General features: G+C 40.4%; 1 protein-coding gene across 5 annotated transcripts in view; it reads left to right on the top strand.

Moving 5' to 3' along the window:
• Hdac8 (histone deacetylase 8) overlaps positions 1-18166 on the top strand; it is a 207626-nt gene that overhangs the window by 58832 nt on the left and 130628 nt on the right. For all 5 annotated transcript variants that reach the window (NM_001126373.2, XM_063280147.1, XM_017602109.3 and 2 more), the window contains exons 5-7: positions 7872-7984; positions 11493-11570; positions 12093-12201. In NM_001126373.2, the coding sequence (NP_001119845.2) occupies positions 7872-7984; positions 11493-11570; positions 12093-12201 (300 nt within the window). The remainder of the gene's footprint in view (positions 1-7871; positions 7985-11492; positions 11571-12092; positions 12202-18166) is intronic.

The raw sequence follows: 18166 nt of genomic DNA, 5'->3' as shown, positions 1-18166 counted from the left end.
CTCATTCCACAAAGTATTCAGAAATATGTTTGTTGAACCCAGTCTCTCCCCTGAACTTGTGTGTTGGTGATGTGAAAGACAGAATGCAATGGGCAATTAAGGGAATTACTTATTCAGCTATTGCAATGGGGAGGACACTCATAAATGAAAACCATCTCAAAGAAAAAGAAGGGAGTCTGGGTTGTTATAGTGGCAGACAACTGAGTAAGCTGTAAGTCTTACAGATACTATAAGGAAGGATGGAGTTGTATTTTATGCTGGAATAATGTGCCAAGAGAGGGTGAACCCTGTGGTTAATCTTTTCTTGGAAAACAAAAGGTGTGAGGGATTTCTTAGCCATCTCTGTTTTCTAGGATCAACAGGGCTCAGATAAACTTCAATAAAGTTATCTCTCCCCCTTGTTTAAGACAGATATCACTCATTCCTAAGTACTTTGAGTAAGCATAATCCTCCTGAATGTCCCAAAGCAGACACATGGCATAGTCTCAGCAGTACTCTACTTACTATAAACTAAGTTAAGCAGTAACACCAGAGGTCAATTGTTTACAGAGTTCAGTGACTGAAGCATCTTTAAAGATAGATAACAGAATGAACTAAAGAACTAGATACGATGAAAACCTACAATCCCAGGGCTTTTGGTGGTGGTGCTAGTAATGGGGTTGTTTCCTTTGGTTGGTTGGTTTTGGTTTGTTGGTTTTTGAGACAGGGTCTTACTATGTAGCCCTGTCTGGCCTCCAGCTCATTATGTAGACCAGGCTGGCCTCAAACATGCAGAAAATGGCCTTTGTATCTGACTCCTTAGTGCTGGGCTTATGCCACCATGTTTTGCTATAATCCCAGGACTTTGGAGGTTGAGGCAGGAAGATCATAAATTCAAATCCAAGCTGGAGTCAATGCAGTGACACACACTTTTAATCCCAGCACTCCACAAGCAGAGGTAGCCAGATCTTGGAGAGCTTGAGGTCAGCTGAGTTCTAGGACAGCTAGAGCTTAAAAATCCAAATGGGGAGGGGAACACCCATATAGAAGGGGAGAAGGAGGGATTAGGGGGATGTTGGCCTGGAAACTGGGAAAGGGAGTAACAATTGAAATTTAAATAAGAAATACCCAATTTAATAAAGATGGAGAAAGGGGTTGGGGATTTAGCTCAGTGGTAGAGCACTTGCCTAGGAAGCGCAAGGCCCTGGGTTCGGTCCCCAGCTCCGAAAAAAAGAACCAAAAAAAAAAGATGGAGAAAAATGATGATGATAATGATAATAATAATAAATCTAATGTGGGCATATAATGATATTCCATGTCAAACAAGCAAACTAGATGTGGTATATTACTTGTAATCCTACATATTTGGAGACAAAAGTAGTGAAAGAAAAAAAGATAAACTTGAATTGATCAAACATAAAGCCTTTTTAAATGGGTATGTGTGTATGTGTATATAATGTGTGTGGGTATATGCGCCATAGTGCATATGTAGGGATGTCAAAGAACATCACTATGGAGTCAGATCTCTTCTTCCATATTTATATAGGTTCTGTGGATCAAAGACAACCTACATGATGAGGAAATATTTTGTCAGCCATATATCCATCGGATAAGGACTTACTATACAGAAAACATGAATAATTCTTACTATTCAAGATCAAAAACACAAATGTAAGACTGGACGAAGGTCCTAACTAGGCAACACACACACACACACACACACACACACACACACCCAAACACACACACACACACACACACACACACACACACACACCCAACAAGAACCAGTCATGAAGGAAACACAAATCAAATCCTTAATGAGATACCACTGTGCGTACACTAATATGGCTGGGATTTAACCAGAGCAAGCAAGGTAAGCAAGGTGTAGTGGCTCATGCCTGTAAATCCTAGTACTCCCGGGACAGAGGCAGAAGGACTGCCACAAATTCAAGGCCAGCCAGGTCTATGTAGTGAGACCATGTCTCAAATAAAACCAAATACTCCAAACAGAACTCCTGATCATCCCTCAGCTCCTTGAGGGGTCTGGAGTCTATGAGTTATGCCACTCAGGCTTGACTTAGGAGTGTAATTAACTCACCTGCTTTTCAACTAGTTTTCAAAATCTCAGCTTAGTTCAGTATTCACCAGTGTGGCTTCAAACTTGTTTTAACTTGTTCTGTCAGGACTAGGGGTGTTTCTTGGTCCTAATATGAAAGGGTGTAGGTTCTGTCAAAAGAGAAAGGTGGGAGTGGGTAAAACAGGCTGGGGTTATAGCATCTGCCTAGCATGTATAAGGCCCTAGGTTCAATCCTCAGTGCCACATAATAAAAGAAAATAAGCCATCTGACAGAAGCTTGTTCACAAAAGTACCCACCACAGTTCTTTCCTGTGAGGCTGTCAGAGCTCTCAGAGGGTTTTTTCTTGAGGTGGAAGCCCTCTGGCTTAGAGCCAGTGGTAGGTACTTTCAGGGAAGCATTGAAGGAAAACATAAAAAGCAGCCTGTAGATAACAAAAGACTTACAATGGCTGTGGTTACCTTATTACTGCTCATTTTCAAAAGGGAAAAATCTGATGAGAGTTCATTACGAGAATAATAACGCAGCTGACAAGGAGATGTAGTTGTTTGTGTGGCATGCAAAACAAGATAAAAGCCAATACAAAAAAAATTGTCAACAAAAGATCTGTAAACATAATGATTAAACTTTTCAAAGAAGACAGGGTATTTTGTCTAATTTATAAAAAATGTATGAATATCATCTTTAGAGGGAAAAGATTCAGAAACAGAATATAAAAATCTGGGTCCAATGTAAAATGAATGTATCAAGCATTTAGTTAGATTATACGCAGAATCTACCAGGGAAAGAAAATAAAGAGATTCAGTAATGTTTAAGACTGCATCTTAAACATTTGTATTAGGTAAATGATATGAATTCCCCAGTTAAAAACTACCAACTAGGAAGATCCAAGATTCAAAATTAAGAAGCAGCACAGTTAAGACCAAATTAACATTTAAAAACAACAACAACAAAAAAAAAAACTCCTGAAAATTTGAGTGTAAACATTGTGTGCCCCTGTGCTGGTTAGTGTTTATCAACTTGACACAACCTACAGGAAGCCTCAGTTAAAAAAAATTTCCCCCACCAGATTGGTCTCTGGAGGGCTCAGCCCATTGTGGGTAGTACCAGCACTGGGCAGATGGTTCTGGGTTCTGCCATAAGAAAACAGAGTGAGCAAGCAAGGAGAAACAAACAAATAAGCAGCACTCCTCCATAATCTCTGCTTACACCCCTGCCTTCAAATTTTGCCCTGACTTTCCTAGATGATGAACTACAAGCTGTAAGGTGAAATAACCCCTTTCCTCCTCAAGAGGTCTTTGGTTATGGTATTTATCACAGCAATAGAAACTAGAAGTACGATAACCCCCACCCAGGATTTAACATTCGTCAGTTCCAGTTCCTCATGATCAATCATCATCATCCCAGCACATTAATATATTTGGAGAGGGGCTGGAGAGATGGTTAAGTGGTTAAGCGGTTAACTGTTCTTCCAAAGGACCTAGGTGCAAGTCCATTACCCGCATGGCAGCTCATAACTATCTGTAATTCCAGTTCCAGGGGATCTGACACCTTCTTCTGGCCTGCACATGTGGTGATTGTGGTAGGCATGTCATTTAAAATATATCTGGAGAGACAGAGAACATTCATGTAACTACATTCATATAACTTTCATTATAGTGCATCTTTATCATTGTTCCATTTTACCATTGTTCCATTTTGTTATCATTACTGGTCTTTTATTATGCCTCATGTGTAATTTGAATTTTATCATAGCTATCTCCACCTCTCTCTCTCCCTCTCTTTCTCTCTCTCTCTCTCTCTCTCTCTCTCTCTCTCTCTCTCTCTCTCACACACACACACACACACACAAACACAGAGAGAAAAATATGGTGTGGGTACACTTACATGCATACAGAGAAAAGAAGTGTTTTTGACTTAACAGAGTTTTAGGAATCCACAGGGGTCTTAGCATGTAGTCCTCATGATGAGTAATGGACATAGTCCTCTAGTTGTCTAAAGTTTGACAAAGCAGTAAGCTGACCCCTGGGAAATAGAAATATATCATGGCTGGTAGAGACATGGACAAGCTCATGCAGCATACAGTTTCTGAACTATTTATATTGGTAACATTTTACTGCTATAACCTACGAGAGGCCAATCATCACTTCTGACTTGACAGTTCTACGTCTGTCACACAGCAATAGTGACACCACACAAACCTGACAGTCATAGGTGCCTCCTTTATGATTTTTCCCCCATGGGTCCTCTGAAACTTGGTTAAGATGGGATGATGGGCTATTAAAAGAATAATGTGGTGTTAGGGATTTAGCTCAGTGGTAGAGCGCTTGCCTAGCAAGTGCAAGGCCCTGGGTTCGGTCCCCAGCTCCGGGGGGAAAAAAAAGACAGGCTGAGTCCTCTCTTAAAAGAATAATGCTTGACTTCTCTGTTCTACCCAAGTAACAGATATTTCCCATAGAAGCAGAGAAGCAACGTGACCGAAAAGACCCTTCGCTCCTTCCTGAGCAAGAAGACTTTGCTTTCTTAAGGAATCAAGGAATACGAGAACATACCCCAAAGGAGAGGCCTTGCTTACCATATGTGAGGCCAGTGGAAGTAGAAAGTAGGAGACTGTGGAAGATAATTCTGGAAGGAGGCAGAATATTTGTTACCTAGGAAGATTTTCCCGAAGGTAAAGCAAGCCATTCCCAAGTAGTAAGAACAGACTAAGACTCCAAACACAGAAATAACAAAGCTAGTTTTTCATCAGTATGCTTGAATGTAAAGTTCTTGTCAGAAATTTTATCAGTCACACACCAGAATTGAGCCAGCTTTGACCTAAACAAATAAAATTCTTTTTGTAAACCCTCTACAACTTTCTGTATCCACACATATCCCTCTCTTAGTGCCTAAAGGAACACATCCTTTAACATACTCAAATATAGCTTTCTGTAACTTCTGAAAATAAAAGCAGAACTAGGGAGATGGTCAGTGGATAAAATGCATATTGCCTAAGCATGAGGACCAGAGTTTGGATCTCCAGCACCAATATAAAAGCCAAGTAGGCTTGTCGCCTTGCCTGTATTCCCTATGCTTTGGAGGTGGTGACGGGGAGCCACAGGGCAAGCTGGCTAATTAGACTCACTGTACCTATGAGCTGCAAGTTCAGCAGGAGACCCTACTTCCGTAAATAAAAGGGAGAGACACTAAAGGAGACATCCAATATCAACCTCTGACCTTCACATATGCATCCACATGCATGTGAGCACACATAACTGCATGGAGGCATAATACACGCATATGTACGTGTACAAATAGGAAGCATATGTGTGTATAAACCCAAGATCCTATGCTGATGCTTCACCATTTCCTTAGAAATAATTGAATTAGACATCAGCCAGAGTTTTCTGTTACCTTAAGATCTAACAAATTATCTTAAGCTGATAGAATACAAAACACATTTACATTTGAAATAGTTTCCCATAATAATGACTAAACTTGGTTTAACAAATACACATTTTACATCCTCTTACATACTTGGTAGAAGTAATATTCGCTTGTTCAGTTAATGAACCTGTAAAATGATTAGGAAGAACATGTTTAAGTAAACTAAAAATAGTCCTGTACATTATACCTAACACTGATAAATAAGATATAACTGATTTTAATAATTTGGTAACTATTAAATTAGTCTTAATTATTAAATTTACATAAATTATATGATCTTGAACTATTAAAATATTTGCTTTTTTTTAGATAGAGTCTCACTATGTAGTCCTGGCTAGCCTTGCCATGTAGACCAGGCTAGCCTTGAACTCACAAAGATTTGTCTGCTTCTGCCTACCAAGTGATGGGATTAAAGATAACCACCAGCACACCTGGCACTTGGAAAGGTTTTTAAAGATTACTTTGTAGTACTTTGGAAGTCCTGAAAGTTCAGTTTCCTTATTTTGTGAAACTTTTAGTAATCTTATCTAAACATGTATTTATTTCTATAAGCAAGTGAGAATAAAACTCCCTTAATCTCAGAGCTTACTTACTTGCTTGTAATCATCTTCATTGTCGTGGTTCACTGCCGTTGGTTTGTCAGTTGTCATGTTTGGTTGTCACTGTTGTCACTGTCATCTTAATATAGAGAATAAAACCCAGAGTTTTACATATGCTAGTCATTACTCTTCCTCTGAGCTTTACTCCTAGCCCTTGGTTTTATGAGACAGGATTTTGCTGTATAACACATGCTAACTTGCCACCTATGATCCTGTGTCTGCTTTGAGAGTACTAGGATTACATATGTATATCACAACACCCCCACTTTATGAGATTTTGATAATCTAATTTGGTAATCCCATCCAAAGGTGGGAAAAGGTTACATGCTCACACAGAAAGTAAAGAACTGCCAGAATTGTTGATATTATGGCCATCACTTTTCATGGCCATCTTCTTGTTCCTCTTTTTGCCTAGCACTTAGTGTTTTATTTCAAAAGTGTTTGATGTTCTTTAAGATAACACATTGGCTTTTGTTATTTACTAAGATGGCAGCTTTATAAAATGTCAACTTTCAGAATTAGAAAATAGCATGCGCATGCACGAACATTTGAAACTACATTTAATTCTCAAAGAATTCATGGTTGAACTCATCCTTCCTTTCCTTGGTTTCTTCCCTGTTGTATACCTAAGGGCAAGCTACTTAGCTAGATCAGTTGCTGTGCTCCTCTTACTGATCGTGGCAGTGTCCAGTGATGGTGTCACCAATTTCCTGCTTACCACTGGACCTGTCTCATCAATTTAGTCTGGGAAGCAGAGCATTGTTTAGAGTGTGAAATATCATGGGAGAGAGACTTCAGGATTTTTTCCCATTATGTAGGCCCTAGAAAGGTTTCTCACAGTAGCAATGGTGCCATTGCAAATGGCCATGCCTAGAATTTTGTTTCAAGTAAAATCTCATGGCAAACAAAACTGGGGTGGGCCGGATGTTTGAAATCTCTAGGGGAGCAAAAGAAATTGTGGCACTTGGAATGAGGCTTTAAAATAAGTTCTAAGTTCTAATATACTCCTTTCTATCTAATCAGCAAGGCTCAATAAAAGTGTAATAAAAGAGCAAGCAAATGTTGATAAGAGGATAAAGTGATGTGACAGGACTCAGTGACACCAGGGACAATGGTTTTCTTCACTCCCCATTTCAAAATTAAATCCATAGAGAGGCAACTGCATTAATGTGCCCAAAAGGTTATATGTTTGTCTGTTCTATACTCAGTTTTCATGAATAACAAGTATGAAAGCATATTAAAATAAAAAACAACCAACTCCTGGGTTATGTTATAGAGTTACTACAATGAATCCAATATCCATTTTCTGTAGAACTATCTTTAAGGGCCCACCTAGGTCTTAGCTTCCTTAGAGAGGCATGAGTGGAAATCAGTGTTTATTATCATGACCCCAGAGGACTACAAGATTTGTTTTTTGTTTTTTTGGTTGTTTCGTGTGTGTGCGTGTGTGTGTGTGTGTGTGTGTGTGTGTGTGTGTGTGTGTGTGTGTGTGTGTGTGAAATTGTCAGAGAAAAGTCTTATTCAATGTAGTTATAAAAATCTAATGCTTTGAAACCTCTGGGATTGCAAGTAGGAAAACAAAACTAATCATTCTGAATATTTACTTTATTGAAATACATTCTCTGATCATTCTGGCGCATTTACTATATAATCCTTACAGGTGATGTTTGTTCTTCTTAAAAGAAGGGGGTGCTTTATGGGACTGGATCTCGCAGTTTAGATGCTTGGCTGTAAAGACTCCCTTGGACAGCTTTTCAGTTGTTGGCTGTAGCAACTTGTTTTCTTGCAGAGATGAAGCATCTGGTTTCTGTTATCTCAATGATGCTGTCCTAGGAATATTACGATTGCGACGGAAATTTGACCGGATTCTCTATGTGGACTTGGATCTACACCATGGAGATGGTAAGGCCTTCAGCTTCAAAGATGCTTCCCTCCTAGGACAGCAGGTTTTGGTCAGTCAAGCTACTTCTAGGCAACTAAGAAAAAGAGAAACGCCTAAAGCAATTAAATGTTCCTGATTGTCATTTCTGAATTAGGTAGTGCATAGATTTCTCTGACTAACTACAATTCTTTCCTGCTGCCTAAGCCAGGCAGGCTCCTGTCATTTTCTCTCTTCTGTCTCCTGAAGCTCAGTTTCACAGTAGAGAATGAGAAGACCCGAAAAAACTTGCTTAGCATTTACTCCACTGTTCAGGAACCACTTTAGGGCCCTTTGAATAGATTCTAAGGAAACTCTAGGCATCTCCTCATCAGAATTTCTCTCCAGTAAGAATGACTAGATGGAGGGCCAGCGTTTTGGAGTTCTCGCCAATAGCCAGCTACCAATTACATATTGTCTTAGGATAGCAGCACATTGCTGGAAACAAGGAATTAACAGAAAAACATCCAAACAAACATGAAAGATAACAGAAAAGCTTCAAACAAACATCAGACCACATTGAGGACCTGCCCACTGAATTTCTGACTATATTCCAGGGTGGGACACAGCCTTAATTTAAAAGGTACAAAGCCTCTTCCTTGCCCATAACGAGGGGCACCATGTCCCAGAGGCTTGTTCTCATATGACCAGTGAGCCTAAGAATTGATTTTCATTTTTGGTGTTTTGTTTTGTTTTTTTGAGACAGTTTTTCTGTGTAGCCCTGGCTTCCCTGGAACTCACTCTGTAGACCAGGCTAGCCTCGAACTCAAAGATCTGCCTGCTTCTGCCTCCCGAGTGCTGAGATTACAGGCTGGTGCCACTGCTACCCAGTGAATTTTTGTTTTTTAACAATGTTGTTCAAGACATACACATACGTGTGCAGAGGCTATAAGTAGTTTGGCATCCAGGATGTTTACTGTCTAGCCACACGTACTTTGATGACCCGTAGCCTAGAGAAATGGTTCTCATATATGACTGTGCTGCTAAATGACCTGGGGAGTTTTTTGTAAAGTGCAGATTGCTGTGCCACAGGTATCAGATACTCAGACTAAGTAGGTCAGACATATAGTCAACACTGTAAAAGCACCTCAGTTGTGTCACAGACAACCCCATGAAATCTGAGTTCCTTATGGAAAAGTATGCTTTCTTTACCTTACCTTTTAAGGCCTCAAACAGGCCTCTCATCTTTCTAACCATTTCTGGATCCCTTTCTACTCAATTTGCGTGTCTTACTCTTCCAGACGTGTCTCTCTAATCCCACCTCCTTACTTTGCTTCCTTTTTCCTCAGTTTGGCCACTTCCTCCCTCATTCAAGGCCCAGCACCACTGGATCCCTTTGACCACTGCTGCCCAAGAGTACTCTTGTGCTGTCAAAGGCCTGTGTGGTTTTCTATCACTAGACTCTGTTTTATGCTGTATTGTTTTGTACTATCGTCTATATCTTGTCTTCCCACAGAAACTTTTAAGTTCTCCCAGGGCCGGGATCAAGTGGTTTACTCCTTTCTGTCAGTACTGCATATACAGTAGCAGCTCAGTAAAGTATTTGTCTTATGAGTGAGCACAGGCTTATGAAATTCAGAGTATTAATACCAGGTTCAAAAATAGGCCCAAGTCTGCCGAGCCATGTAAGAATGAAATAGGCCTGTCACCTGAATCAAACCGCTCTTCTCTCCATTTGCAGTGTTATTCCTACACCATTTAGAGTTTCCTGTTTCAGCCAACTTTTATGGTGTGTTTCATTTCACTTTATTTCCCCTCTTCAGCACCTCCCTTCCAGTGACCTCTGCCCTACCCACCAACTCCTATACATTTGCTTTATTTGAAATCTCCCACAATTCTACCACCGGCATCCTGTGATGGCTTCACTGGCTATTCCTACCCATCCTCACCTTTCCCTACCTAACTTCTCTCCTCTTTCATACCAACTCCACATCCCCTGCCTCTCTGACTATGTCGTTTTGAAAGTATGATTTTTTTTTAAAACCCTGCCTTTCCTGTGCGACAAGATACAAATGGCCACCGAACACATAAATTGGTGCTCAGTACTTTAATACTAATAGAAATTCAATTTCGAGCCCTTCTTCCTGCCTAAGATTTAAAAGAAATAAGAACTGCCACTGTTAGTCATCACAGGAGAAAACAGAAATTTGCATACAGGATTGGTGGAAATGTAAATTGCCACTTTTCTGGATGAATAAATCATTAGTATTTCCATCGTGTGCCCTGCTTTAGCACTTCCGCCTCCCTCTGTTGAAATGGTATTTTCATTTATTTTCTTCTGTTTATTTAATGCTTTCTGCCTGGAGTCTTTAACTGGTTTTAACTACCTCCCTAGGGCAAAACACAGGGCTTGGGAAATTCAAACATACCTGTTATATACAAATAGACTTCCTATTTTTTTAAGGTTTCTGTTGGCCTCTAATAAAGACTTAAATACATTTAAGTCAACACAGAGACAATATCTTTGTTTGAAATATGAAGGAGCACAGTACGTAGATTTGCTAAGAGTCCTTCCATTTCAGGGTATGAGTGTGACTGAGGTCCTCAGAGGAAGGGGCAGCGTGGCCAACACTTAAGTTTGGAGGGTGACTTTAAATCGGAGCTTTTATCTCATAGGCATCTAGTCATTTTCTGACTGTTCAAGGGGAAAGGAGACATCTGTCTACAAAGGCTCCCCCCAATCTTCCTCCAGGCTTTAAAATGGTTTTAAAGCTGCTATTAACAACTGAAGGTGCCCCCTATTTTGGGCACACACCAAACCAGTTTGAGGTTGGGGAACAGCAAGCTCCTTTAAAGTTTTATTACTGTCCTGGGTTTCAAGAATTTAATTGTATTTCTCTCACTTCCTTTAAGCAGTTCCAAAATACAAACATTTGTTTTAGCAAATAGAGTGCAACATCTTCCTATAAGGGGGCTGTTGGAGGACAGGACCATGCCGGGTTGCTCAGAAGAAAGTTGTAAGTCACAGAGTGCTCAGGAGACTTTGGGTTACCCATCCGTATCCCCAACTCTGTATTACAGACAGGTACCTCATCATTAAGTCTTAACTAAATAAAGCCTAATCGCTGCTTTCTTGGTTATTTTTTTTAAAGGATTACCATATTATAGTTCTTTGGGGAAAAGTCCCAAGAATTTAACTAGAAACACTCAGACAAAACAGATGATGAATCTTCCTGGCTAATGCCATTGTTCTCTGCTCAGTCCTGGGCTCCTGTTCCTTCCCACCTTTTAGAATAGAAGTTAGAATGAAGAACCTGGACATCCTATTGCTTGGAAATGAGAGGCTCTGGTTGCCATGAATTGAGGCTGTGTTCTCTCTCATCTGTAATAACTGTAGTCAGAAACCAAGAGTTTGTGTGCTTTAATTTCTCAGTTCATTATCTTTTCCAGATGCCTTCTCCTCTCACCTTCTTTCCATTGCTACTTGTTAGATTCCTGTTGAAAACAGGAATTGCACACTGACGTGATCCTTTTGACATTTCTCTCCGGTAGGTGTAGAAGATGCCTTCAGTTTTACATCTAAAGTTATGACTGTGTCCCTGCACAAGTTCTCTCCAGGATTTTTCCCAGGCAAGTCAACTGCATGCTCCCCACACAGTCCATGTCTAGATACTATCATTTTTACATGTTTTATATCTTGTTTTTATATATCCCCATGCTGTTAACACCTTATTTGTGCTCTTCTCTGCAAAATTTTAACACATATCACTTCAAGTGACAAAGGGAATGACAATGAATGCTTTTTTAATTCCAGGTGACTTTTATGGCCTGTCAACAGACAAGACCACTTAGAATTTTATCACATACCACATGTAATTCTGATAATTTAAATGACATGTCATATGAGCTCTTATTATTTTATTTCATCCAGTAAGATGTCAATTAATATTTCTCAATTTCCTTATTGTTTTTCCACTTCCCCCAACAGCATTGATGGGTATTGTTTCTCCAGATTATTTTTCAATTTCATTTTCTTAGAGAAAACCAAGAATTTAGAGTTAGTCTCCTAATTGACCATTTTGCTGTTCTGTATTGCTCTCGGACAGTCCTTTGTGTCTTAGTGACTGGTCCTGGCATTTCTATCTTTTACAGGAACAGGTGACATGTCTGATGTTGGCCTGGGGAAAGGACGGTACTACAGTGTCAATGTGCCCATTCAGGATGGCATCCAGGATGAGAAGTACTATCACATCTGTGAAAGGTATGACAGTGACACAGAACTAGTTGCAAGTAAATCGGATCTCTCCGAAGGGTGCTGTGTTTCTCAAACTCATAATTCTTGTTTTCAAGGAACAATTTGAAAATGAAAACCATTAAATGCTCACATATATGTTATCTTTTTTTTTGAAATAGGGTCTTTCTATATAACCCTAGCTGTACTGAAACCCTCTGTGTAGACCAGGCTGCCCTCAAACTAACAGAGATCTGCTTGCCTCTGCCTTCCAACTGCTGGGGCTAAAGGTGTGCACCACCATGCCCAGCTCATGTCACCTTTAGATACTACTTCCTATGCTTGTTTGATCTGGTAACTGTCCCCTGTTAGAGCACTAAACAGTTGGATCAGAGACGAGAGTTTCCATTTGACTGAACCTGCTATACCATGTGATAAAGACTGTCCCAGAATAAAAAATTTTAAGCTGTCCTGAGGAGTCCCTTCACCCATACTTTCTTGCATGTGCGTTACTTTATTAGCCTGATGCTATATTTTGGGTTTTCTCATGGAGACCTGTTTTCCTCCACTGACATGAACATTAGAGTCGATGGTAATGATTTATCATTCATTATTGTGTCCTCCCTGTACACCTGATTAAAAGTGTATTCAGAAAGCACAGAAACAGTAATAGAGGGAGTTTGGAAAGGGTGGAATCTGTTTACTGTGCTGGAGACAGAATCAGTGCCCTGTATACACTAAGCTACATTCTTCCCCAGTCCAAATTTCTTTTTACACTAGAGTTAAGAATACGGTTATGAAGCTACACATACATATACAGGCAGACATGGTTTGGTTTGTAGACGACTGGGGTTGAGAGTCCTGCAGAATGAAGGGAGGCTCATATTTGCCCAAATTAAGGTCAATCAGCTACAATTTTACAGCCGACATTGGCAATGGACAAGGTAAGCCTAACTGCAAGTCCACCAGTCAAGCTCGCCGAAGGTAAGCAGTGAGGATGGAAACCTGTTTAATCCCTACCCCCACCCAGCTCACATTTCTCCCAATTGCTGGTAGAAAACAGGGACTTCCCAGAGGAGCCTGCCTGCTCTGCCCCCCATCACAGGCAGTTGTGTAAACAGAGTAGAACTGTATGAGAAATAAAAACTTCAAAGGTACCTCTGAGCTTAAGAGACTTGGGGAGGCAAGTCATCCTGCAGTCAGTCAGCAGCACCAGACTTTTCATACTCCTCATCGTGTCCCTGGGATAACTCTGGATTGTCCGGCTGGAAGAGATTGTCGAGCCTGCCACTGATGGTTTAATTGCCCTTCTTTGTTTCCCTTAGGCTTTGTTCTGTCCTTGAGATGTGCAGATCAGAAGTGCTTATGTAACCTTACCAATGAAGATGTCCTGTGGTTCTCTGTAAAGGAAAATTATTTTGTTTGTCTTTTAATCTCCTTCTTGACAGTGCCCAACATTTTGTTGGCCTTTGTTTTTTTCTTTTACCATAGCAGGACACTAAGTTGTTCTTTCAGGGGACTGTCCACAGGGTTTCTTAGAGCTCTTTCCTGGCTCTTAATTGAAAGATCACCATTTACCAGCCTGCAAGTGTAGTTTGGGATATCTGGCCTTCTCTAAGTGGATCACCTTACATGTGTCCCTATTGAATTATCTGTCAATCATAAGACCTCCTGAGATTTTCTTTTATCCCCCATCAGCTTGGCATTTCACTGCCTGTGACAAAAGCTGAACATTATGTGCAGACTTGAGGATTTCCCAGCTTCTACTCTCCTGAAGGAAGGCTACTATTTATCCTTAAATCATGAAAATGTCTGTTTTCCCCTATGTTTTCTGATTTTGCTTTATGTACACTAATTCGTTATAAATGATTTTTCAAAAGTTAATGTCATGGCAATTCATGTTTAAAATAACGTAGGTATTAAACATGAGTAGAAGCATTTTTAAAGGAAATATGCCCCAAGATTACATATGTTTTCCCTTCACACAATCCATTCTGCCACAGGCTTCCTGGTAGACAACATCAGGCTAGCATTCACTGAAGAGTCTTCTAGCTTGCCAACTAAAGAAACAGACAGTCATCAGTTTATAGATCCAAAGACTGCCTATTGATCCTCACAGGCAGTGCAGACAGACACTGGTCACCCAGAATAACAGACTCCAGGTTCTCAAAAAGAAGCACAGTGGTTGCATCATTTGTTAGGCTGCAGAAGTCACTTCTGTTGACAGCACCGTGTCAAGGTGCCTCTCTCTCCAAGGCTTCCCATGCCAAGTATCTGCCCCACCATTGTTGACTTGAGCCTGACACTCCTGTAACAGAAAGGGAACATCCTTCTATTAAAAAAAAAAGCCCCCAGATGAGCTTTCGGCACAATGTCTCCTCCCCAAAGCCTCTAGGAATAGCATTCATTTGATGGACAGCAGACTTGGCAAATGCTGGAGAGCCAGCTCCCTGGCTCTCAGGTGATCAGGTAGTAGAGCACAAGAAGAAAAGTACTGGCATCTGAAAAGCTTTGCATAGTTTAGCAGTCCCGATAAACACGCTTCTCAGTCTCAGGAATTATCCTCAGGGTACTTCTACCTAGCATGGTTTGGAACTAGAGGCCGTTGTTACAGTGCCTACCTCCAAAGACACTTGACAGAGGAGTGGCTGATCTTTGAGAAAGTCATGCAACCCTTCCGCTGTGTCCTTCTCACCTGTTTGCTCTGTAAGCCCGCTGGTTCTCCGGCTCACCCCTCACTACAGAGATAGAAAGAAGCTTATCGCTGGCACAAGCAGACGCTGCTCAGTTTTGGAGTTATCTCTCAATTGCTAATTTGTTCCTGAGCTGATTTTCTGTGCAGGATTCAGACACTCATTGCCCTGCCTTCTTTCAAAGCTCTCTTTTTTTCCCTCTTTTTCTTTCCCCTTCATTTCTTTCTGTCTTCCCTTTCTTTTAAAGGAAGATTGCCTTTTCCTTGCTTGTAACTTTCATATTTTTCCAGCTTTTCAGGCAGGGACTTAAAAGTTTCATCATAACACTGAGCGCCCCTCCTTACTTAAAATTTCTTTTTGTAATAGACTGGATACGGAAATGTTATGTGAATGTTTTCTAATACCAACAAAAGAGCTGAAGGTTTTTGTTTAAATGACAATTTCATATTAGATGTCCCTGGGTCATTTGGTATTAAAGACAGAGGTCCATGATTTTATACAAGCTTCCTGTAAGTTTTATGGGAGCTAGTGGAGTTGGCATTGTGAGTTGGCCATTTATCAACCAATAGAAATGAATAGTAGCATTACTATCATGAGCATATCACTTCCCTCAAGTGGAACTTATGGCTCAGGTATAGAGACTTTATATAAATCAAGATGATAATAATTTCATAGAGACTTTATATAAATCAAGATGATAATAATTTCATTCAAATCACTCCCAACCCTGAACACATCACACACTCACAACCCTGCCCATATCACACTCACAAAGTTTGGAGGAAAAAAATATTAAGCATTGTCATCTAGAAGTATAAATAAAGCTGGAGGTGGGACTTCCTGATAGGGCACTTACCAAGTGTACATAAAACTCTGGAGTGTGTGTGTGTGTGTGTGTGTGTGTGTGTGTGTGTGTGTTCATACATCTATACATACAGAGAGGTACTGCTTTACCTGTATTTAACTTGCTTGCTCTCTAGCTATATGTGAATATGATGTAAAACTGTCTTAATACTGTTTTGCGCTTGCCTAACATGCTATGTATGACAATGATTTTGGGAGCAGTCACAGTCAAGAACTGTGCAAGAGAAGGACAGAAACAAGTACTTCTTGGCTGTTGGTTCAAGGGAGGTTTTGATAAATAGTAATAGCAGAATACGCCAGCTGCTTGCCTGGTGGGAACTGCCGTAACATCTCTGACATATGCACCAGTCAATTCAGAGTCCTGCTAGCATTTCTTAGTTTGTATCCTAACTATCATTTACACCCCTAACAACCATCAATTATTCTTTACTGGATATCTGCTTGTCTAATAGAAAAACCATATATGAGGTGCTTATAATATGTGTGGGTATGTATACTGAAGTTGATGGTAAAACATTTTGAAAAGGAAATCACAATTTTAGGATTGCGCATAAAGGTCAGTTGTCAATGCTTGCCTGCCTGCATGCATGCATGCACGAAGCCTAGGATTTCACCCTAGCACTGCATAAAACAGGCATGGTCGCACATTGCACATAGGTGTAATCCTAGCACTTGGGAGGTAGGGATAGGAGGGAGGATGAGGAACTCAAGCTATCTTTCACTACATAGGGAGTTTGAGGCCATCCACAAATACATGAGATCCTGTCTCAAAGTAAAAGTGTTTTATTAAGAATATTGAACTGCGTATCTTTGAGATAACATAGACACTGCATAAATATATCACCTAAAGGAGATGCTGCTGAACAGCTCCTCCATTAAGAGGACTTAGGAAAGCTTCTTACACTGGAGCTCGCATTCAGTAACAGTCTATGTTCATATATGAAGATTTGCTAAGAAGAAATGTCAGCCTACCCTGAGAAATGCTTATTCTAGTGAAATATGGTTTGTATGTTATCCATTAAAATAAAATCTACCTGTCGTTGGTCCTTGGGCTATTATCACCTGTGCCCTGTGACTTATATTATGTAGCTCAAAACTGAAGTAAACCTTTGGTCTCAATCAAAGACCACTGACATGGGGCTGGGGATTTAGCTCAGTGGTAGAGTACTTACCTAGGAAGTGCAAGGCCCTGGGTTCGGTCCCCAGCTCCGAAAAAAAAAAGAACCAAAAAAAAAAAAAAAGACCACTGACATAAAGAAAAAGTCAGTCACTTAGAGACTTATTATTAAACTCGTAATCTCTTTTTAAAATTTATTTTTATCTCTTAATTGTGTGTATGCATGTGTATGGGTATGTGTATCTGACTGCAGCTGCTTGTGGAGGCCAGAAGACTTTGAAGCCTCTGTGGCTGGAGTTACAGGTCATTGCGATGTGTCTGACATGGGTGCTGGTGCTGGGAACATAGCTCCAGTTCTCAGCAAGAGCAATGTTTCCAATCCCACCCTACTTAATGTTTTTACCTCTCCATTCATACTTTTCTATTGAAATTTAAAGAGCTTTTTTTTTTGCAGTACTGGGGAATGAAATTAATGTGGTTTTTGGTTGGTTGGTTGGTTCGTTAGTTAGTAGTTTTGTTATTATTTTGGTTTGGTTGGGTTTGTTTTTTTGAGTCAAGGCTTCTCTCTGTAGTCCAGGCTGGCCTTGAACTCACAGAGATCTATCTCCCTCTGCCTCCCAGTGCTGGGATTAAAGGTACCCAGCATTTAAGTTTTTAGAGTTTATCACCTGCTTTTAGAGAACATTTGGGGGTTTGTTACTGGGCTAGACCAGGTAGCCAACCTAGAGAGTACTTGTTCTTTAGCACAGCACCTGGATATACACGTAGCTTCTCCCCCTCACACTTCTCCTTCATGCAAACATGTAACATGTAGCAGCAGGGCACTTAAACGAATGCTGTGTGTAACCCTAAACCTTTATTCTTCGGTGGAATGTGTTGTGCATCTGTACTCAATGTCACTCCCATCTAACAAAGAACAGGAAAAAAATCACACCACTGATTCTTAATATAGTGTCTTTCAAGTGCGTGTTTATAGCCCAAGAACTATTGTCTGACTTGACTTGGAACTAGAAGTCCTTGGTATTTTAAACGCACCATTAGTTCCTGTGAGTGTAAGACCGAAATTTACCTCTCCAAAGACACTCTGACCTTCCTGCAAAAGAACTGAGTGGCTCCTCACTTTATAGAGTTTATGAAACATTAGTGAGCAACGAGGAGGAGGTTGAGGGGAGAAGCTTCCTGTGTGCCCAGGTGCTGTGCTGCACATCTGACCTAGATTGCTATTCTGGGTATGTGCGCGTGTTTAAATACGAAAAAAACTATTGTGTTCATTTATTCTACAAAAATGTATCACATAGCAGACACTGCACTAGGCACTGGG

The sequence above is a fragment of the Rattus norvegicus genome, chromosome X (genome assembly GCF_036323735.1).
Source record: "Rattus norvegicus strain BN/NHsdMcwi chromosome X, GRCr8, whole genome shotgun sequence".
Taxonomy (NCBI): domain Eukaryota; kingdom Metazoa; phylum Chordata; class Mammalia; order Rodentia; family Muridae; genus Rattus; species Rattus norvegicus.
Note: the sequence above shows the minus strand (reverse complement) of the source record. Positions and strands in the feature narration are given on the sequence as shown.